Source organism: Myotis davidii, unplaced genomic scaffold, assembly GCF_000327345.1.
Source record: "Myotis davidii unplaced genomic scaffold, ASM32734v1 scaffold299, whole genome shotgun sequence".
Classification (NCBI taxonomy): Eukaryota; Metazoa; Chordata; class Mammalia; order Chiroptera; family Vespertilionidae; genus Myotis; species Myotis davidii.
Genome location: NW_006293088.1, coordinates 4,418,486 through 4,441,815, shown reverse-complemented (window position 1 = coordinate 4,441,815; position 23,330 = coordinate 4,418,486). Strand labels below are relative to the sequence as shown.

The 23,330-nt window shown below is 44.5% G+C and overlaps 1 protein-coding gene across 4 annotated transcripts in view; it reads left to right on the top strand.

The window, feature by feature from the left end:
* The window catches only part of PDPN (podoplanin), a 30,027-nt gene extending 16,497 nt beyond the window's left edge, over nucleotides 1–13,530 (top strand). For 2 of the 4 annotated variants that reach the window (XM_015565873.1, XM_006766707.2), the window contains 5 exons: nucleotides 3,164–3,300; nucleotides 6,238–6,364; nucleotides 10,265–10,291; nucleotides 10,817–10,928; nucleotides 11,790–13,530. In XM_015565873.1, the coding sequence (XP_015421359.1) occupies nucleotides 3,164–3,300; nucleotides 6,238–6,364; nucleotides 10,265–10,291; nucleotides 10,817–10,928; nucleotides 11,790–11,796 (410 nt within the window). In that variant the 3' untranslated portion in view covers nucleotides 11,797–13,530. Of the gene's footprint in view, nucleotides 1–3,163; nucleotides 3,301–6,237; nucleotides 6,365–10,264; nucleotides 10,292–10,816; nucleotides 10,933–11,789 lie in introns of those variants that run through there. The other 2 variants (XM_015565875.1, XM_015565874.1) reach the window with 2 other exon arrangements.
* Nucleotides 13,531–23,330: the final 9,800 nt, after the last annotated feature.

Below are 23,330 nucleotides of genomic sequence, written 5' to 3'. Positions count from 1 at the left end.
GGGGGGGGGAGGGGGGAGAATCAACCAAAGGACTTGTATGCATGCATATTAGCGTAACCAATGGACATGAATCCTGGGGCAGTGGGGGCTTGTCCTGGGGGGTGAGAGTGGCTGGGGTGAGGGGGTGGTCAATCAGGGAAAAAGGAGACATGTAATACTTTAAACAATAAAAAAGGAAGAGCTAAACCATAAGGGAAATATAGGTGAATATTTATAAGGTGGGGTTGATAATTGTGACATCAGGGAGACAAAACAAGCTTAATACATTTGATTAGCAACGAAACTCACCAGTTACAAAAGAGTAAAATGTTTGCAGCATTTATTCCAGGGAATATATTCTTAAGGTTATAAAAAAAAACCTAAACATCTACAAAACTATAAAAAACCATGAATACCATAAGAGAAAAATGGTTACAAAGATATTTTCTGATGGCCAACAGATGAAACAGCTCACCACTGCTAATCAAAGAAATGTCAGTAAAACCAGAGGCTTAAAAGCATTTATTCAAAGATTTTTATCAAGCATTTAGGATACTGCAAACCGTGACAATGACAATGTGATTTATCATTGCATTTAAATTCTGAGATATTTTAAAAGAAATGCCATCCCATACATATATGTAAACGAGAATCATTTATTTAATGCCAAGATTATAACGATTCATAATTAGCACTTTCCTACCATTAAGCATCTCTTTAGTTCTTGTTTGTTCTCTAATTTAAGAACCATAAGGTGAAATTGATTTATCCACACCATCTTCTCATAGGCAGTATAAATGTTGGCCTACCTTTTTAAAGAACATCACACACAAAAATATTCCAAAGTAAATGGATGGGTTGCCACCGCATTTGGAAACTTCCATTGGTTCTGTGCCATGTCTGGGGGAGACTGGGGGAGGCTGGGTGTGACAGGAAAGCGTTTGTTCACGTGAGCATGAGGGCATACTGCTCCTGGCCGGCCCTGTTATTGCAGTCTCCTCACTGCACCTATGTAAACAGTTGTGTGTGTGTGTGTGTGCGTGTGTATTGCCTGCGTGCACATGTGTCTCAGGAAGGAGGAAGGATTGGAGGTCCCAGGCATCCACACTTGGTTTGAATTTCAACATTCCAGGGTAAAGGATGGCAAACGCTGGCTGGGGGACCGTGTCACCCAGGAAAGCCTTTAGCCAACCTAAGGAGAGAGGCAGCTGAGGCTCTCTTGTTAAAGATCAACTTTCCCATGGAGCCAAAAGAATGCCAGGGCCGTGAGACTAGAAGAACATGCATCTTAATCACGAGTGTCATTCATAAAAACGCCCTTTGTCTATTCAGAGCCGTTTTAGTGCCGGGCTCTGCGGGCCAAGCGTAGGAAAGAACCAGGAGGAATTTTTATCGTTCCGCTTTCAATGAACTGAACTTTCTACGAAAGAATTCAGACCAACTTCATTCAGTACTTGTTTTTTGTTTTGTTTTGTTTTTCTTTTAAAGCAAGGGTGGTTTGTTTTTTAAAGTTAGAGGATGCCCCGTAGTATGTGGTTTTGGTGAGCAGCACCGGAAAACATTTTTTACATTGATGACTTGTTAGTTGAGCTCAAAGCAGGAGAGGAAGAAAAGGAGATAGCATATTTAGTTTTGTGCGTGCATGTGTGCGCACGTGTGTTTTGTTTGTTTGTTTGTTTTTTAATAAGGTCTACTTGCCAGGCAAAGGGATATTTCGCCCCTGAGAATCTATTAATATATTCAACATCTGCCTACAGCACAGGCTAAATCTCCGTGGGGTCCAATCACTGCCTCACCTCTCCCCCACCCCAGCAAATGGCTCAGAGGGAAGACCAACCATTTGCCTGCGCTGAGCTACTATTCAGTTATTGCTAACTGGTGAAGGGCTTTTGCCACCCAGATGAAAAATGCATACTAGTAGAGGTTCATCCAAAGAGATCGATCAGCAGCCCTGGAGTAGGACTAGTTGCAGAGAGAACAAACGAATTTACTCTGGAGGCTTTCTCCCTCCGCATCAGCAAAGACGCCATGATCAAATATTTATTAGCAGCGCCTGTGGCTGGGCCGGCAAGAAGCATCGGGAGGAATAGGCATCTTAAAGCAAGGGCGGGCTGCTGGCTGACTTGAGCACGGCCTGGTTACGAACATCCGCTCTTTAATTACACCCTCAAAGCAGTCCCCAAGCACCCCTCCCTCTGCTCCTGGGATGCGTGTGCTCCCTTATTTTGCAACTGTACTGAGTCATGGGATTTCCAGAGCCCCTCTGCGTCTGCGGACGGAGCCTGTGGCCAATGAGTCAGATTTTTAACCAGCGAAAGGGTTCTCTGGTGAGTTGAGATGGTGCTCCGGCTTGGTCATGATTAGCTCAGATCATTGGGATACAGGTTGAAGAAGAGGCCACTGTGTTATCTGTTCTCTACCCGGTTTTAGAATTTGCTATTCCCTGCTCCTCCAGAAACCTTTTCTTTGGCACAATGGGGTCATTCACGCAGTGTTAATGCAGGAGAGCCAGGTCTGGGGCCTGGGTGGTCTCTCAGCATAGCTCTTGGTGCATGAAGAGTTCCCTTAGTTCTCGTTGGCATCCTTAAGTATATTGCTGACCTTCCCCTGCAGACATTAGCCCAACTGGACGATAGGAGGTTGAACTCTATGTAATCTCTGAGGTCAGTGGTCAAAGCCAAGGCTAACCATTCAGGTAGGCAGCAGTCTCCAAGTTAAATGGAGAGCAAGCTTGACTTTGGAAAGATGGAGACCCTGCTTTTTGGACGTTTCTGATTCAGGAGGTTGGAGGTAGAGCCTGCAAAGTGGTTTTGGAACTCTCCCGAGGTGCCTATAATTCAGAATTTTTCCAGGTCTACATGATATTCTAGTAACCTGAATACATTCCTTCAGCATTTGAAATAGTACCTGAAAAGGAAAGGTGTACAGCCCGCCCCACGGGGATATCAAGGAGGGGCTGGCCGCTTCAGCTTTTTCTCTTTCCACCCTCCTTTCCTCGGCAATGGCGACAACCAGGCCATCGCATGTGCCAGAGGTGCAGTAAGGGGAATGGTTTGTGCCAAGCAGGAAATGTAACAACAAATCCCACAAAGAAATGGGAAAGATAATCTCGTTGTAGCCAGCCCGTTAGGTCTGCCCACACACTACATCCACCGTGAGCCCTGACTCGGTCTTTCTTTTTTAGCCAGCACAGTCCTGCCAGAAGATGACGCTACGCCCCCAAATGTGGAAAGTAGCATGGTGACGCCAGGTGTGGATGATAACACGATGACCCCAGGTGCCACTGAACAGTCCCATAAGCCTGCTGGCTTCACCAGTCAGGTGAGTGTCTGAGGAAGACAGGAATTTGGTTTGTAAGCATGCAATCACATGCAAGGACATATATGCATAAATACATTTATATGTGTATATATATATATAATCAGCGGGAACCATACAAAGGAGTTGTTACATGGCTTGCAACAAAAGGACTTCCCACTTTCGTCCAGCTGGCAGGTAACTGGTGTGCTGGTCACAGGTGCTTCGAGTGTCTACATCAGGGCTTCTCAAACTGGTAAAGAGGTAGGTTTATAGATGTCCAGTCTACTATAGCCCATGTGTCAATACAAGACACATCTTGGATTGCTATAAAAGTTTCTAGATATGTATTCACAACTTCCTGTCATCCTGTGACTGGTAATAAGCACCGACTAGAGGCCACCTCCAGACCATACTGGTGTAGACTATGTGGAGTCCCAACTGACAACATTCCCACCCTAATGACCTTTAATCAGGTCATACATATCTTAAGCCCCTGCCATGGGTAAGATCAGACACCAGGCTCTGGGAGGTATCGAGGCGGGATATAGGCCACACCTTCTACCCTTGAGGGGCTTTGACTGTAGTGACATAGGACAGAGGCTCTTGCCCACCTCTGTGACATCCTTGTACCACTGTCCCTCTCGAGTCCTCTATTTCAGCCATGTGGGCCCTTCTGACCTTTGGACTTATTCCAACTTAGGTTTCTGTTTTCTCTGCTTTGAATACTCCCCAGGTCAGTTCATGGTTGATTTTTTTTCTCGTGATTCTTAAGTTCACTCATGATCTCAGAGAGGCCTAAAGGAATCCTATTCCCACCCCCCAGGAGTGACGCTCTTGGCCAGAGGACAGCAAACTACTCACCAGATTGGGCCCACACCCTGTTCTTGTCAATAAAGTTTTACTGGAACACAGCAGTGCCTCTTCAGTTGAGAATGATCTCAGGCTGCTTTCAGACAGAGTTGAGTAGTTGGTTACAACAGAGAAAATATTTACTATTTGGCCTTCTACAGAAAAGTGTGCCTGCCCCTGTTTAAGAATACCCCCAGGGTTGAGAACCATGTGAGGCACATGGTAGATACTCATTAGCACATTTTTTATTGTGTTAAAGAACACATAACATAAAATTTACCATATGAGCCATTTAAAAAAATCTTCACCTGAGGATATGTTTATTGATTTTAGAGAGAGATGAAGGAGGTGAGAAGGAGAGAGAGAGAGAGAGAGAGAGAGAGAGAGAGAGAGAGAGAGAGAAAGAGAGGAACAGAGAAACATTTATGTGAGAAACACCAATCAGTTGCCTCCTGTATGCACCCAACCTAGGATCAAACTCACAACCTAGGTATCTGCCCTATCCAGGAATTGAACCTGCAACCTTTTGGCATATGGGACAATGCTCCAAACATTGGAGTCACCTGGCCGAGGCCCAATGAACCATTTTTAAGTGTACCCATAATTCAGTAGTATTAAGTATATTCATCTTGTGAAACAGATCTCCAGACTGTCTTCCTCTTGCAAATCTGAAACTGCACCCATTCAACAACTCACCTTTTCCTCTTCCCTCCAATCTCTGGTGACCACCATTCTACTTTTTATCTCTATTCTGACTCCTCTAAGTGCCTCATATCAGTGGAATCACACCATATTTGTCATTTAGTGACTGGCCGGCTTATTTCACTTGGCTTAATGTCCTCAAGGCTCATCCATGTTGTAGCATGTGTCCAAATTTCCTTCCTTTGAAAGACTGAATAATATTCCATTACATGGATATACGGCATTTTTATTATTCATTCAGCATTGATGGACTTTTGGGTTGCTTTTGGCTATTATGAATAGTGCTGCTTTGAACATTGTGTACAAATATCTGAAGACCTCACTTTCAGTTCTTTTGGGTCTACGTATATTCAGAAGTGGGATTTTGGGATCATATGGTCATTATATTCCTAGTTTTTCTGAGGAACCTCTATCCTGTCTCCCTAGTGGTTGCACCACTTCCAGTTATACCAACAGTGCACAATGGTTCCGATTTCTCCACAACCTTGCCAACACAGTGTTTTCTGTTCTTTTGATAGTAGCCATGCTAACAGGTGTGAGGTGGTAATCTCGTTGAGGTACTGATTTGCACTTCTCTGAGATTCAGAACCTTTTTATATGCTTGTTGGCTATTGTATCAAAGTCCTCAGGTTATTTGATTTCTTATTGTTGAGTTGTAGGATTTCTTCATACCCTGTGTCCTTGGGTGCACAAAGTTTTTAAGTTGGATGAGGCCCCATTTATCTATTTTTGCTTTTGTTGCTTGTGTTCATTAGCATATTTGTGAATGTTACATTGGCCTAAACTTGGGAGTCAACAGAACCACTTCCAAGTCTTGTTCTGCCACTTGTTTGTTATGTGAGTTTGGGCATATTTTTGAATCTCTCTAAGCCTTGTTCATACCATAGGACTAATAATAGGATCTACTTCATAGGGGTTTTGTGCGCGCACACGCGAGCGCGCGCGTGTGTGTATGTGGTAAATGAGGTATTTAAAGGGGCTGGCACATAGTTAGTTTTAATAAAGGTTAGCTATTACTCTGATTGGGAGAGGGAGGGCATTAAAATATAATACAACATAATATATGCCCCCCAAAATGTTGCAGGGAGGAAATGCCATTCAAATTCAAGGGAGAGAAAGAATTAAAGCTTAGTGAGCTGATATTTTTTGAAGAGTTAAGACCCTAGGAAGTCAGCAAGAACTAAGACTCATGGTAGTAAACACTCGGTATTCATTTCTGGAGGCATGGTTTTATTCATGTTCCCGTTATTCTGTTTGTCTATTTTCTGGTTTCCACTTTAAATTTATGTCATCATATATTTTATATATTTATGCCACCATCGTATATTCTGTTCTGTTATAAGGCTGCGTATTTATTTTAAAACATGATGTTATATTTCTGTTTTGCTTCATTTACATCTCCAATAGGTGCTCATAAACACAAAGCGCACAGACACTCCTATCGAGGATCTGCCAACTACAGAGAGCACAGGCCATGCCCAGGAAGAAACCCAGAGCACCCCAGCCTTGAATGGGGCCACTAGTCACTCCAGAGGTAAGAAACCGGTCACCCCAACACGATTGATCTTGTTTGGCATAATCATTACCCTCCAGAAACCATGACCAAGTGTAATAATCAGCAGGGCATAGTTTTGGAATGCAAGAGTGAATTCCAAAGCAAGCTTTATGTGGGAGTTTCAGAACTCGATGTGTCAGGTTGCTAAATCCAGTTTGATTTCTTGGGCTGCTGAACAGCGTTCTCTGCCTTGAGAACAAGTGATAATACCCCCACCAGGGCAAGATGAGTAGCTACTGATGTCGTGTTGCTGACCTTAAGTGGGTAGAATGCTACACTAAGAACTTTGTGTGTTCACCTAAAAGCATGAAACTCAGCCAACCTATGTGAATCTCAATGGGCTCTACAGTACTGTTTGCCATCTTAGATGGAGTTCATGTCTGTACCCACGGAGCAAGAATCTTTTCTTACCAGGATTTGGGGTTGTACTTGGGATCCCCGTTGACACCGGCAGCGTTATGAGTGGAACTATCTTGGAGAGAAAGTAGAGAGGAGGACGTTGGGTCTTTGCCATGATTATGAGGTTTGAACCATCACTGATAAAAACAAGGACAGATCATTGCCATTACAACTCAGCAATAGAAAGAGATAGCTTCCTATTTCTAGAGCTTTTTTAAAAAAAGAAATTAATTTTGTAGTATACAGGGGTGAATGAGGAAAGGAACTAACCCTCCAATAAGTGCAATGAGTGATTACTAACTTGGGCTATTTTGTATAAATCATTTTATCTAGATAAAATTGGGCTGCTGAACAGAGTTCTCTGCCTTGAGAACAAATGATAGGTATTTCCATCTTTAAATGAAAGTAAACACAAAGACTTTGCCTAGTACAGTGGTTCCTCAAACTAAATGTACATCTGAACTCCTAAGAAGTTATTCTTTAGTGTCAATATACATTTCCAGACCCAAAGCCAATCTGGTTTTACAAAATCTATAGCACTTCTGAGGATTTTTAAAAAATGCTTTAGCCCTGGCTGGTGTGGCTCAGTTAGCTGGAGCATTGTCTCGTACACTGAAAGATGGCGGTTCAATTCCCGATCAGGGCATTTATCCAGGTGTCAGGTTCGATCCCCAGTTGGGGCATTACAGGAGGCAGCCAATTGATGTTTCTCTCTCTCTCTCCTCTCACTCTCCCCCTTCCTTCCTTCCTCTATAGAAACATGTCCTCAGGTGAGGATTTTTTTTTTTTTAAAAAGCTTTATATTTGTATACCTACGTTCATAGCCACATTATTTACTATAGCTGAAATGTGGAATGTCTTGACGGATGAATGGATAAACAAAATCAAGGCACCTTGAATACATACAATGGGATATTATTCAGCCTGTAAAAGGAATGAAATTGACACATAACACAAATGGGTAAACCTTGAGACATTATGCTAATTAGAATAAGCTAGTCACCGAAAGGCAGATGCTGTACGATCCCACTCAGATGAGGTAGACTACACAAAGTAGTCAGAATTACAGGGACAGAAAGTAGAAGGATGGTCGTCTAGGGTTGGGGAGGAGGGAGGAGGGAGTTATTGTTTAACGGGTGTATAAGGTTAGTGTTGTGAGATGAGTTCTGGAGATGGAGGTTGGTGATGATGGCACAACAATATGAATGTATTTCTACCATTGAATTGTACACAAAAATGATGAAGAGGGTAAATTTTGTGTTATGTATATTTTACCACAATAAAAATAACTTCCTAAAAGTGCTTTGAAAATAAAGTTTTATGGTCACTCCAAGATGCTAAAGAAATGGAGCATTACCTGGTTAACAGCTTACCCGGTTTGGCTCAGTGGATAGAGCATCGGCCATGTACTGAATGAAGGGTCCCTGGTTCAGTTCTGGTCAAGGGCATGTACCTTGGTTGCAGGCTCAATCCCAGCCTTGGTTGGAGTGTGTGTGGGAGGCAACTAATCAATGTGTCTCTCTGAGATCTATGTTTCTCTCTTTCTCTCTCTCTTTGTCTCTCTTCCTCCTTTCCACTCTCTTTAAACATCAATGGAAAAATATCCTTGGGTGAGGATTTACAAAAAACACACACACACACACAAACAAGAAAATAAATTGTTAACAGCTAGAGGGCAGCAGAAAATGGAACCTTCCAAGTTGAGTATTCTTTTGGCCATGCCAGGATACCTCTCTAATCCTTAAAAAAAATTCTCAGTCACCTGGAAAACACTCCTGATTACCCTTCTGTGGTGTCCCCTGCCCCACCCATCACAAAACCTGTGACTAAACAGTACATTCCCACTTCATATATCAGTGTCCCCGGAAATTTTTACATGAGTTCAAATGTAATTTTAAGCATTTGGGTTTCTTAAGAGGTCATTTCATTAGGGCAGCAGATGTCTTTCCTATGAAACGCCCAAGTGTGATGTTGTTCACATTTATGACACATTTTATGATCACAGCCATGTAATTGCAAGGGAGCTAGGGAGGACAGGACTAATACGCTCTAATTTAGTAAGGAATCTTCCATAAACTTCATTTTTGGTATTTCCTAATTCATGGTGTCATTGATGGTGATGATGGCGTGTTCTGAGGTTGGTGGAATTGGCAGCCACCATGTTAAGACATGATAAGCAAACGATTAGACCTGTTTCTGCTGGTATTTGACAGCTGGGGATGAAGGACATTTGGGGAGTTGATTTGACGATGCTGTTGTCCTGGGCAGGACTCAGGTCCAGCAGCCTCCCAAACACTTTTATGGTGGGATAGCACCATCCATTTGAGTTCCTTGTGAGTGCTCCCTAGCCATAGGTTCAGCTCCTGGACGGAGACCCCTACCTACTCTGGGACCCCCTTGAGAAGGTGTCTTTCTGGAGACAGTCGTGGTTCAAAGGGATGGCTTCTTTCAAACCCAACCATTAGGAAAAGCAAGCATTTTGTAGATGATAGACGGCTGGTTTCATCTTTCATTAAGAACGTTATTGGGTATCTGCATTTTGCAAGTTGTGAGCGAAGGTTGTAGGGAAGGGCCTGATTGGTTCACTTCCCTCCATTGCATCATGAAATCAAGGCACCTTGACTTTTCTCCATCTGCAAACTAGATAAACAAATCCCCCCCCCCCCCGGGGAGTTAAGGACTCTATACAGAGAGGTTGATGGGAAAGAACAAAACACCTTTACTTTTAAATAGGAATTATGTGAAATTATCTAAAACTCGCCATTTTCTTATTTACATACAGGAAGATACTTGTAAATAAATAACTGATACCCATGTGATCGGTAAATGAAAATGTTCACATTGCAACTATTGAACTAGGTTTGGCTGCAGGTAGAAATCCTAAAATCACACTGGCATGAATACAAGGTGTGTATTCTTTCATTAAACTGAGCTGGGCATGTTGCTACTGCCCTGTAAGATGTGAATTTTGCTACTAAAAATAAAAGCAGGCAATTAATATCAAAAGACAAATCTCAGTCTTGGCCACACCTTCCAAAACTAGAGCATCGTGCTCTCAAAGTGAAAGTTCTTCAAAACAGACCTCATCCCAGTGGGTGCGTTTTGCTTGACCTTGACATTGGACCAAGAATCAATAATAGCCTTGGATTCGTTGTTACCCTAAGCTCTGAAACTTCCTAATCATTTATTTACAACCTCCGTGGGCCAGTTGCCTTGAGTTGATAGCAGAAAAGTGATGTACACAAAAGTACTTTGGACCCATAGGTGTGAAGAAACGTTCATAAATTCAGTAATAATGGTTTTGAAGACAGGATCATGTCAAAGCTTGCTTAAAAATCCCCTGGTCCAATTTATTTAAGAAATTATCTTCTTTGCTGGTGTTTTGCTCCCTTCCTCTTAGGGTAAACTTATCTTTTGCCAATTGTTAAATTACAGTTATTAAATCCTAATAATTCTATATCATTACATCTCTCCTTACAGAAGACACACAGACAACAGGTGCGAAAGGTAAGCTAGGTTTTGGTATCAAAATATTCTTCTTTTCAGATTTTTTTTAAAAAGTGGGGGGTTTCTTTGAACCTAATCTTTGTGATGAATTACATCCTTTTCTGGATTGGAGTCAATAAGTGCAGAATAGAGAACCCTCCAAGAAACAGGTTTCAAACTTCTTTTAAGAGAGAAAAGAGAATTGCCTATATTTGAAAATAATCAAACCACAAATGAGTCTATTCACTTAATGACATTTGTGGAGAATGGTGTCATATCACAGTGACGCTACCCAATGATTAACTGTGAATCCATGCTGTATGAATGGTATACTTCATCAATCTTGAGACCCAGAAATCTTTCCACTCATTAGATGAAATGAGAATAACCCGGGTTTCTCCTCTTCTAGAACAGCTTCCCCTGGATACAGGAGAAACACCATAGAACATGATTTCGATCTACAGTAGGGCAGTGACGCTGTGGATGACACATTGTATGGCAGGTGTATTGTTTATCTGGGCTCATGGTTTCTTCCCTCTCGTTCAGATGGCTTTTCGACTGGGACCCTGATTGTAATCATAGTTGGCGTCTTACTAAGCATTGTGTTCATTGTTGGGATCATCATTGTGATCGTGAGAAAAATGTCAGGAAGGTACTCGTAAGTAAACAACTTACACCCATGTGATAGATAGTGAAGGTAGTCACTTCTAGAGCTCTGACCTTGGAGCTAATGGAAACCTTGAAATGAGGGTCAAGGTCAAAAGCCCCGACCTCCAGAAGCCCTGCATCTGAAGTTTCCCCAGAAGAACAAGTCTCTATGTGGGCCTTACGTGTTTCTAAGAAAAGAGAGTCAGAGGTGATTCTATGGTTGACTTCCATTGAACTCTGACCAAACTTGACCTCTTGTCTTAATTTTCCAACTAACGACTTGAGAGAAAACCCAAACCAAGTTTGAACTTGACACCTCATCACCCTGCTCCCAGTCGTCAGAGGTGGGAGGTTTCCAGAAGACCGTCTGCTGTGGGGCCAGGGCTCCCTAGTGATGAGGAATTCTGCTGGGATGGGTTCCCACCCTCCATCCTGCCCTGGACACACCCACACACATGGTAGTGTACTCCTAGCATTGGCTACTGATGAGAAGGGATTCTTCCTCTTTGTTAAAATTCCCTAAGAATTCGGAACATTAGAATTCATAGCCAGAGGAAACCTTTTTTTGTATTTCTGTTGGGAAGATGATATATGACTGGGGAGTCTGGGGGACAGGAAGAGGACAGATATCATGGATCTGGGTGTTTGAGAGACACGATTCACAGTACAGTCACAAGTTTATGTATTTGGAGATGCCCGGGAATCGGACCCTGGCTGTGTGGGAGCCAGGCATGGAGGAAGAATGGTTGAGAATGAAGAGCGCAAAGCTCCAGAATTGGAAGACTTAGAAGGACAAGAGGCACATGACCCCCGGGATTCCCGTTCCCAGTGCCAGTAGGAGTGACCATCGCCTCTCTCTTTGTTTTCACAGGCCCTAAAGAGCTGAAGAATTGTGCCCTCCTGCCAACATGTTTAAAAAAGACTTTCCGACCTCCCCTGTCCCTGAGCACATGGGAGAAGATGACCCATGGAAATGCCTGGCCCCCCCACTCAGAATCCATGGTGATCCCTCCGCCTGCCATGAGTAGCCGCAGGAACCATCATCCACAGACTTGCTCCTCTAAATATTTTGTCTTTTGAGAAACTTATTTAACATACAAGTTTTGGAAAAGATGACCTAGAAAACAAAATGCGTAGGAAACGGAGCACACTCTGTAGATTGATTTGTCACTCAGACAGACAATGTAATTCTATCGAGGGCAGATGCCGTAGTCATGCCTTTGTTCTAACCGTTCTCTGTTATTGTTAAAATGCAAAGGAATCTGGAAATATTTATACCAGTGGAGTCCTTGGGTCTAGTGCTATGTCAGCAAATGGCATCAGCATTTTGCAATATCTGATCTGTTGGAATGTACACATTCCGGTCTAGTTTGGTCCATCTCTAAAGCCTGGTCTGGTGTGAATAATCAAGTGGAAAAATCTCAGCTGGGGCAATATGTAAATCTCACAACAAGCTAACAAGCTATGGGGCAGCCTCCAGGCTTGCTTTCCCCTCGTTTCCAGCGATGACTTGATGACTCAAACGTTTGCTCCTACTTGACCCTCTGCTTCCCTCAGATGCTGGGGAGCCAGTGCTAAGGGGGTGGCCTTCTCATTTCCATGACGCAGGCCCTTCAGGTTGGCTGTTTTGATCTAGACCAGTGGTTGCCAACCGGTGGTCCATGAACCACTGGTGGTCCATGAGGTCCGAAAGGTTGGCGACCGCTGATCTAGACTATGGAAACCTCAGCCCTGATGGTGGCTCAGGAGGCTGCTGGCAGCCCGGCGGTGCCAGAGGTTCACCTATCCCAGACACTAAGCACCTTGGTGATCCCCTCCGTGTGCCTCTGGCATGGGAGCCAGAACCTGCCGGGTTTCTAACATTCCCTCCTGCCTCAGAGGAAATAATCTTATAAAATATTAATTTTTAAAAAGCAGCTGGATTTAAAAACAGAAGATACTCCCAGTCTTCATGGGATCCCACATGTTTCTGTGGAGTCGTAGTTGCAAAATCGGAATCAAGGTGCCCAAGCTGCTGTTCTTGGTGTGGGCACCGCCCAGTTCAGTCCATTGTTCCCCAGGGGTCAGCTGAAGGCTTTTTCCTAAACAGAAAGTCTTTACACTTAGCAGATGCTCTGTCGTGACTGTGTTTGTGCAGATCTGATATCCTGTAAACTTGCACAAGCTCATCAAACAGGAAAAAGTAAACTATCAGAAAGCGCAGCTGTTCCTCACCCTGCCCCCACTTCTCCCCTTCCCCCTTTTTTTTGTTTGCAGTAATGTGCGGACGTTATTTTAAACAGTGTGCCCTTCTGTTGCCTAAGTTCAGCTGGCCTACCAGCCCAGGTTCCATGTTTGAACATCATCTTGATTGAGAGAAAGGGGTTAAGAAAAGCATTATGAGCTTAAAACCCTCCTGTTTCATCACTCAGATTCCCAAACCGGAGTTGGGAATAAAGTCCATTTCATCCTTTCTTTCTTTTTTCTTTCACTGTGAACAATAACGGTTCACCCCAAGTCGTACACTGGACCCATCACCTGCTGGGACCGGGCTGTGGGTTTATCAGTCACATCTGTGTTGATGCTCAATGCAGTGTGGACAGGTTTAAAATAAAAGAGATGATTGCGTATAACATTGAGTCAGAGCTTTGATTGGAGATCTCGATCAAGTCGGGCCACATAGGAACATTTTCAGATAAGCTGTTAAGTTATGTCACCTCTGTCTCTTGACTCAGTTGGGAGTGAATTATAAATGGCGACAGGAAGTACAACCATGGGGAAAAAATGTAATTACGCCTTTCGCCCAGGGATCTGCCAAAGTAGAGAGGTTAAGGCCAAGCCGACAAATGGGTCGAGAAGACAAGTGGCACTCTGGGACTTTTGCCTGCTCTGATCCCAACAGGTTTTAGAAGGTTTGGCCTGGCTCCTGATTTCTCTGCACCAGAGAGGAGTCAGGTGAGGGAGCAGCTAGCTACACCTCCTCCTGCCCGTTAGCCCTGGAAACCTGCCCTCGGGTGTGCTGGTCTGGGTTACACAAGAACAGGAGGTAATACCCTGGTTAAGGGTGTTTCAGCTGCCTGTGGGTCTGGGAGCATGTTCTAGATTCCTGTTCCTGGGACAGCTCACTGCCCCTTGGTCCTCAGCTACAAATGCTCTGCTGGTCCGGAGACTACAGTGGCCAGGCTGTGTCTATCCATCACACCTATCTGCTCCTCCCACCCTCACCTACGCTTCTCCAGAGGAATTCCAGTGCCACGCCCTGGGTCAACTCCCTACCAATCCTGTCCATACAAGTTGGATGCTGGGAACAGGAGAGCTGGGAGAATCAGGCTTTCCACATAACAAATATCCAGTATGCTGCCCAGCCGGCATGGCTCAGTGGTTGAATGTTAATCTAAGGACCAGGAGGCCACAGTTCGATTCCCGGTCAGGGCACATGCCTGGATTGTGGGCTCGATCCCCAGTGTGGGGTGTGCAAGAGGCAGCCAATCTGATTCTCATCATTGATGTGTCTATCTCCCTCTTCTTTCCTCTCTGAAATCAATAAAAATATATTTAAAAAACAAGAAAATGAATAGTATGTTAAATCCGATTGTTGAATTTGCCAGATATCAGGACTCCTGAGTGCACGGTCCATAAGTAGTGATGTGTCATGGGAAAGGCCAGGCCCCATGTCCTCCTATGCTACCTGACAGCTGTAATCCCCCAGATGAGTCAACTGCGAGCTTTTGGGGCCGTAGTTTCTTCCTAAGAACTTCCATGAAATCATGGTTCAGAAATCATGACTGTCCCAGCAGAACACAAACCACATGCACCTGGTCCCACAGACTGACAGGGAACAGGCTCAGCCATGTCGGGTGTCAACTATGTTCCCGGCACGCTCCCCGCAGGACAGGGCTAGAAACCATCAGAGCTGCCAGGGGGACGGGAGTTCGGGGAACAACCCCATCCACTCTTTCATTAGCGCCACCTGGGAGCAGGCCCGAGGTTAACGCTGCGTCTTATGAAAGCCTGGTTCTGGAAGGAAGAGCATGGTGCAGCCATCTGTTTCTGAGCTTACGATCTACATGAAAGAATGTAGAAAACAATACGCACATCATAGCGCTGTCATCAGCCGAAAAGCAAATAATGGATGTATAGTGCTGTCGGAAAACAGTAATCGGTCCATCATTAGCAGCCATTACCCCAACGTCCCTACTGTTATCATAGCTCATCTCTCACACATCCCGGTGAAGTCGGCAAGACAGAGATTATCCACATTTTGCAAGGGAAGAAATTGAGGTTCGAAGTACAGTATTACGAAACGCCCGGAACACCTGAAACACCAAACAGGTGGCTTGACCCGCTCCCTGGCCCTCCTCGCCTTTGTTCCATCCACGTGTCGTCTGTTAAAATCAGTTGCCTCCCTGTCAGCTCAATGGGAGCACAAAGACACAGTCTCTTCAGCCAGTGGAAAATAAGAACGTTTTTCTAATAAAATTTTTCAAACACACAGAAAAACAGAATAATAACAAACCCCATATACCCACCACTCAGCTCAAGCAAACCCTACCATTTTCTATATAATTTTTTCTCTAAAAAGAAAACTTGCACATATGGTCCCTTCTGACATCAGTTCCTTCATACTCCCCTTCCCAGGGGGATCATTCCTCGCGCAGGGTGCATTTCATTCGGAAACGCGTATGTTTCCCTGCCATTCTTATTTTATGTGTATGTAGTCGTATCAAGTTATAGCATCGTTGTATATGTTTTCAACTTGTATCGCCAACTTGCTTTCCCTGTCCCATTATTTTTGTGAGGGTTGTCCTCGCTGATGCACCGAGCTGCCAGGCGCCTGTGCAGCAGGCCTAGCACAGTGATTTTCAACCCTTTTCATCTCAGGACACACAGAAACTAAAATTCTGCGGCACAGCAAAGAGTAGAATTTTTGTTGATCTGACAAAAGCAATGTCATTTTTGTTGTTAATCCTTACCGAGGATATTTTTTCCCATTGATTTTTTGAGACAGTGAAAGGGAAAGGGGAGAGAGAGAGAAACATCGATGTGAGAGAGACACTTCAATTGGTTGCCTACCATAGACGCCCCAACTGGGGCCAGGGATCAAAGCCTCCAGCCTTTAGTGATTGGGCCAACGCTCTAACCATTTGGAAACACTAGCCAGGGAATATTGTCATTTTATTATTTAACAATCTAAGGCAGCGGTTCTCAACCTGTGGGTCACGACCCCTTTGGCATTCAAACGACCCTTTCACAGGGGTCGCCTAAGACCATCCTGCATATCAGATATTTACATTATGATTCATAACAGTAGCAACATGACAGTTATGAAGTAGCAACAAAAATAATTATATGGTTAGGTCACAACATGAGGAACTGTATTTAAAGGGCCAGAAGGTTGAGAACCACTGCTCTAAGGGAAAAGAGGTCAGTGCCCCTGAATAAATGATCAGGTGTTGCATGTTTTAAAAATTCTTGCAGCACACTGCTTGAAAATCACTGGTGTAGAGTGTTAAATCACAATTCTACCCCATTACTTAGGCTTTTCTCTGCAGATAAATATTTAGGATGTTTCTAAATTTCTGAACTCCAAATAATGCTGTGACAAATGGGGTCATAATACAAGAACTTCCATTTTTCTAGAGAGCAGGATTTTGTCCTCTAGGAAAAATAGAAGTAAAATGAGGTGTAGTTTTTTTATATATATGTTTAAATATCAAGACTTGACTAGAATTTACTTGGAACTTTTCTTGCAAGCATGATGCTCACAGAAAGATTTAAATTAATTTATTTAAATGGACAATAACTTCACAATCACCCTTTGTCTCTACTTGTTTCCCTTCAGTTGATCACCTGATCTGACTTTTTTAAAATATGAAAACATTTGAATAAAATACATTATTTATTTTCAAAATGATAGAAATGTCTCATCTATCTCCCATAAAAGCATTTTTTGAGCTAGCTCATTATCTATAATAATAAAAGCATAATATGCTAATTAGACCAGACATCCTTCTGGATGACCTTCTGGCGGCCAGAGGGAATCCTGGGTCCTGGGTGCCAGAGGGAAGGCCTACTCTTGCACCGATTTCATGCATCGGGCCTCTCGTTTCTAATAAAAATGCAACTTAGTAAATTTCAAAAGTCAGTTGTGTGTGTTTTTAAGTGCAAAGTGATAGATCAGTTGTTGGAAGAGATTCTCCAATATGTAGAAGAAAAATCATTTAAAGATGTGAAGTAGACTCCTGAAAAAATGAGTCATGATTGCTAGGCACACGAAATTAAATTCAACACTTTGTCCTTTTAAGGAAGAAATATGCTTGCTGTTGACTGGGAATTTCTCAATGATCTCCACAAATCATTTTATCAGCATCACGTTCAGAAAACAGCTGGGGTTGACCCCACTTATAGTGGTTAAACTGTGCCGCCCTCCTCCACCCCCCCGCCCAAATAGGTCTGAGTCCTGAGCCCCAGTCTCTGTGAAGCTGACTTTATTTGGGAAAAGGGTCTTTGCAGATGTAATTAAGTTAAGGATCTCAAGATGAAATCTGGATTAACTGGGTCGGCCCTACATCCAATAACAAGTGCTCTTATAAGAAGAGGCAGAGATGCATAAGAAGAAGATGGAGGCAGAGATGGGAGTGATGCTGCCACAAGCCAAGGAACACCAGGAGCCACCAGAAGCTGGAAGCGCTGGAAGGCTCCCCTGGAGTCTTCATAAGGAGACGTGCCTGCCGACGCCTGGATTTCAGACCCGCGGCCTCCAGGACTGAGAGAATACATTCCTGTTGTTTTAAGTCACCCAGTTGGAGATAATTCACTCAACACTCGCCTTGAGGGGTCAGAAACGCTTTCATGAAACTAAAGTCCGATGTCTATTGACTGTGCGTTCCACAAATATTCATTGAGCGCCTCCTGTGAGCCAGGCACTGGGCCCGAGATGTTAACAGTGAGATGAGAGCATCCCAGCAATTCATACAGCATGCCAACGAAAATATCCCCTTGGGTCTGTGGTCTGTTTGGGGTCTGAGGAGCGCTCTGCATTCACAGGAACTAACAACAGTGATGGTGTTTACAGACCGCTGTCCGGCAGGCGGGCAGACAGTGACACCATCCCAGAGATGGTTGTGGCAAAAGTAAGACTTTCTTTGGCACCCTCCCACCTGTCTTTGCTCACTCCGGTCCCCCAGGCCCCTGGTCTGGACCCCATGGATGGATCTGCCTCCCGCAGGCTGTCGATGGGCCCGCCTGAGGGGGAAAGAATGGGGAAGAGGAAGAGCAAAGGAACATCACTAATGGTAAAATTTCAGGAACTGGGCCGGTGGTAAAAGAGCTTTAGAACAAAGGCCCTACCGCCATCCCTGGAATTATGCCACCGAAGCGTCACCTTGATGTCTATGTCAGAGACGTGGTTTAATGTCATCTTACTCTTTGTGGCAGCCCAGCTCACTGCCACTACCTCTCCCGGGTGGTAAGGTCTAGTCATGGCTGCTGGGAATTCAGCAGGCAAAGCCCCGTGCCATGCGGACACCCAGACCGGTGGCCCCGCAGTCACTCCCGCCCCAGCACACAGGGCTCCGGAGCTCAGATGTAAGGGCAGGCGGAGCTTTGGGCGCCTTTGACATGCCCCCCTGCATGTGGTGGGTGTGCAATGGCTCCTCCAGGGCCTGACAGAAGGAGCTGGGCCATCAGGTGGGACGGGTGGGGGTAGAGGCGGTTCTGGGGAGAAGAGTTTATTTTGTTAGGTGTGGGCTCAGATTCCATTCACTCGTCACAGTCCAGAGCTCAAAATATGATAGTCTTCGTTCCCAAGGCTCCAAGAGGCATGCAAGATGCAAAATGCCAACTGAGGAAGCGTCTGCCTTGTGCTGAGCTACGCTAACCCAGGGTCAAGGTTAGGTGTGTGCGGGAGACTCGAGACATTAGAGGCTCAGTTCTCCAGCTTCAGGGCTTACTGGTGCGGGGAAGCAATAGCAAGGTAAGACGGCATGATTTGACTCTACTGACCGAACACTTTTGACTCCCATCGGTAACAACGCTGCGAGCACTCACTCTCAGTGTAATATTAGATGGACTACACGAAACTGCCACATTTATAGAACAAAAAATAGCCCAATCATGGGTTTCACGCGGGCAACCCAACATATGTGAATAAATTGTATACACACAGACCTCCGCCAACTTGCATGTTGAATTTCAGAAAGGGTGGATTTCTTTTTTACTTTTGAAGATAGAAACTAAGTATAAAGAGGAGTTCTCAACTGTTCCTGTGCCCCAAGCAATTCTTGAGTGTGTCCCCCAACTCCACAGGCCACGGCTACAGATGAAGACGTCCGGTGGGCACTCTGACGTGAAAGAAGGGATATTGGAACTGAGCCTGAAGAATGAATGGGATTGCCCAGGCAGAGGGTTCGGGGAGGGTCTCCCTGAGGAGAACAGCAGACCCGGACGCAGGAGTGTGGAGGGCTGGTGGATGGAGAGATGGTAGAACCTGCCCGTCCATGCACCAGGCCAGTCCACCCACATAAACACAGCCAGGACTGAGCCTTCTCCTTCAGTTCCGTGAGACGCTTAACTCTCTTCTGGAAAACTTTATCTCGTGGGATGGGTAGTGTATGATAGTATATGGACCCTCCAAATCATTTGTGTGTCTTCTACTCAAATAAAGTAACACATCCACATGGGACATTAGCAGAATCCTAAAAGGAGAGGATTAGTGGTCACCATGGTAGAAGCTGACGCCCAAAGGACAGCTATTTGCCTTTGGTTACTGATCAGCGTGTGCGCTGAGTTCCCCAGCCACAGCTCCTCCAGAAATAACACTCGGGGAGCCTGGGAGAAGCAATTTGTGGCCTGGCAGCAGGGCTCCGGGTTTGACCTTTGGGTACGATTCAATACACATCTGTCTGGGTTTCAAAGAGGCTCCTGTAGAACACAGGTTTAGCGTCTCCAGCCCTGCACTGAGCCCTGAGAATCCTACAAATATTTTCATATGTATTAACCTTCTTAAAGGTCCCAGATGAGTTTTAACATAACCTATGATTGATGCTAATTTTTTCTTCAAAGCAAACACTGTTTTTTTGTGTGCCTCTGAATGTCTTGCTTTGAGGGAAGAGAAACTTGATCATTTCTTAACTGAACTGTTGCTCTGGAAAATTACAACGGTTCGTGCTCTCACGGGGACAGTCTGCAGCTATGGACCCCTCTAGAGACCCCATGAATTTTGGGGGTTTATAGAGCCAACTCAATGGCACATAACACACAAACAGAATAACGGAGTTGGTGCCCTAGCTTCCAATAGTAGCCCCAATGGAACCCAGTGAAATTTTTTGAGCTGCTATTGCTATTCCTCCTCTCTCTTCCTCTTGCTCTGATGATCATTATGAATGCATTGACTCTTACATATTTGTGTGTCTTCATCAGTTATAGTCATTATTCTTTGATGCTCAAAGTGTCCCACCGTAGGCCATGGTAACCCCACAAGCTGGCTTTTGACCCCATTAGTCTTTGAGAGCATCCTTGCTTCCTGGCACAGGATCAACTCAAACCTTTTCTGCCTCCAATTTAGACTTAGCTATTTCTCTAACAGGCCCTGTTTGTTTTTAGTGGGGAATGGTGCATTTGTTGCTATTGTGATGTTATTGCTTCTGTAATTGACTTAGAAAATACATATTTTCCAAAAACAAAAAAACTTCAAATATTTGTAGTAATGTTTCTGCTTCAAACATAACATTATTGAGTTTTCCACCGAACTTCTTTGAGTTTTTATTTGTGTGTCTTTTCTGTTAGACCGAAAGTCTTGATTTCTAACCGTAATTTTTATTGCTGTAATGACTTTTTTGTTTTGTTGCTGCAAAAAACTTTATTGTTTCATTTGGTCCAATGCATGGGAGAGGGCTTCAGGGAGGTTAAAAGAATGACTAGTAGTTTCGGGGAGAGGCTCAGGCAAAGGCCAGACACCAGGAGGCTGCAGAGGGGCCCCTCAAAGGCCTCTGGGCTCCAAAGGCCCCTAATCGTGCTCAAGGGTGAGTCTTTTGAAGAGACACTCGCCCAGCCCAGCCTGGGAGCCCGCAGCCTGCGGAGGTGAGTCAGGTGTCGCCCATCTTCTTGATGAGTTTCACCTCCTCATCCAGGAAGCGGTTCTCCAGGAAGTCACAGAGCTGAGGGCCTGTGGGGTGGAACCCAGGGCATGCAGCTCCAAAAGGGCCTGGGTCAGGATCCTCTCCAAGGCCATGGCCACTTCCATGGAGTCTTAGTTTTGCCCCACTCATCTTGGGAGGCTTCAGCACGCCCTGGAAGAGAATGCGGCCCCCACGCTTGTTTTGCAACGTTAAGAGATGTCAGCGCCCTCGAGCTTCTCCGCCAACTCGAGGAAGAAGTGGCCCTGCTCTCCAAAGCCACATTGTCTCATCTCAGTTTAAATAGAAGCCCAGAGAGAGGTAGGTGTGGGAGGCCCACAGATGCAGGTTGGTCAGGCAGCTGACCGCAGTCTCCACCTCAGTGGAATAATTCTGATGAATTTGGGAGCTCATGGTTGTTTGGTAATAAGGAGTTAAGGTAGAAAAAAAACGGTGTTGGCTGGTCTCAAAGGTGGTTCCAAAATGGTGATGGTGGAGGGTGGTTGGAGGCTGGAAGAAGGGGCGTCCCTGGGTCTGTTCTGTCCAAACACTGTTGAAGCAAGAGACAGATCCGGGACCGCCGAGGGCAATGTCTGTAATGACTTGCTAACCTACAATGTACAGATAATAATTTCAAAGTTGCAACGCCAAGGTTGCTACTGACAGAAAGAAGATTGAATGAAGTTCAGTCCTTCTTTACAGCTCTTTCCAACCCCAGGGTACTCCACTAATGATGCACAGTCCACACGCTGCACCCAAAAGTAACTTGAAATAGCACTTTTATCTTTGTGGTCCAGCATCAATTTGATATATAATTTAGTACTATATTTCTTTTTTAATACTTTTTAAAATATATTTTTATCCTGTTTTTTCAGTGTTAGAGTGGCCTTGTGTCAGGTTTTACTTTTTAAATCTAAAAGCCTGTTCCCAATATATAGGGTAGGGTCCCAAGGCCTGGGCAGTGATCAGGGTCATCTGTAGGGCAACCGGCAGGGAGATGGGGATGGGGGGGTTTGGGGACTGAGCCCACAACCCAGGCATGTCCCCGGGAATTGAACCCTGACTCCTAGTTCCGAGGTTGACGCTCAAACACTGATCCACACTGGCCGGGCTCTCCTCCCCCGACGGCCCCTCTGGCACCCACCTTGGCTGGCAGTCTGGCGCCACCTGCTGGCCGTTCCCCCCCCCCTGCAACCCCCAATCACCACCACTGTGCCTCCAGTTGCCTCCCTCTGGGCGGAGGGGGAGGGCGAGGGGGGGGCAGATACTCAATGCAGAAATTGCCCTGGATGTTGAGCGTCTGCCCCCTGGTGGTCAGTGTGTGTCATAGTGACCGGTTGTTCAGCCATTTGGTCAATTTGCATATTAGGGTTTTATTATATAGGATTGGGCTCTACTATGTGGATTTTTCATACTTTATTCAACCATTTCCCTATTGATGGATATTTGGGTTGTTTCTAATTTTTGAACATTACAGATAATATTGCAATAAGTAGTTTATGAATATGTCATTTTGCATGTATGTATGTTTATTTGCAAATGTATCGCAGAGGTAGATTCCTAGAAATGGGATAGCTGTGTGGAAGGATAAATGCATATGGAATTGCTAGATATCGCCAAAATCTCCTTTTCAGGGCTTACATTATTTTGTATTCCTACTAATAACATCAGAGAATTCCTGTGTCTCCAACAACCTTTACCTGTAGTGTCTGGTGTCAGAGTTTTCATTTTTGTCATATTCCTAGAAATGGGATAGCTGTGTGGAAGGATACATGCATATGGAATTAATTGCTAGATATCGCCAAAATCTCCTTGTCAGGGTTTACATTATTTTGTATTCCTACTAATAATGTCGGAGAATTCCTGTGTCTCCAACACCCTTTACCTGTAGTGTCTGGTGTCAGTTTTCATTTTTGTCACTCGGATTCATGGGAAACAGTACGTCAGTGTAGTTTTCTCACTGATCCTCTTAGGAGGGAGGTTGAGCATCTTTCCATATCTTGAAAGACCATTTGCTTACTTCTCACTGTTCCTCTTAGGAGGGAGGTTGAGCATCTTTCCATATCTTGAAAGACCATTTGCTTTCCATTTCCTATGAACTGTTTGTAATTTTTATCCATTAAAAATTACATTTTCTTCTCAGCTGTTAGAAGCACTTGCTATAAATTCTTTATCTATGATATAAGCTTCAAAACCTTTTTCCTGTTTATTATTTCTTTTGCCTGTGCTCATTGTATTTTCACTAAAAGAGCTTTTTTTTACTTTTGGTAGTTGAATTGACGTGTGTGTGTGTGTGTGTGTGTGTGTGTGTGTGTGTG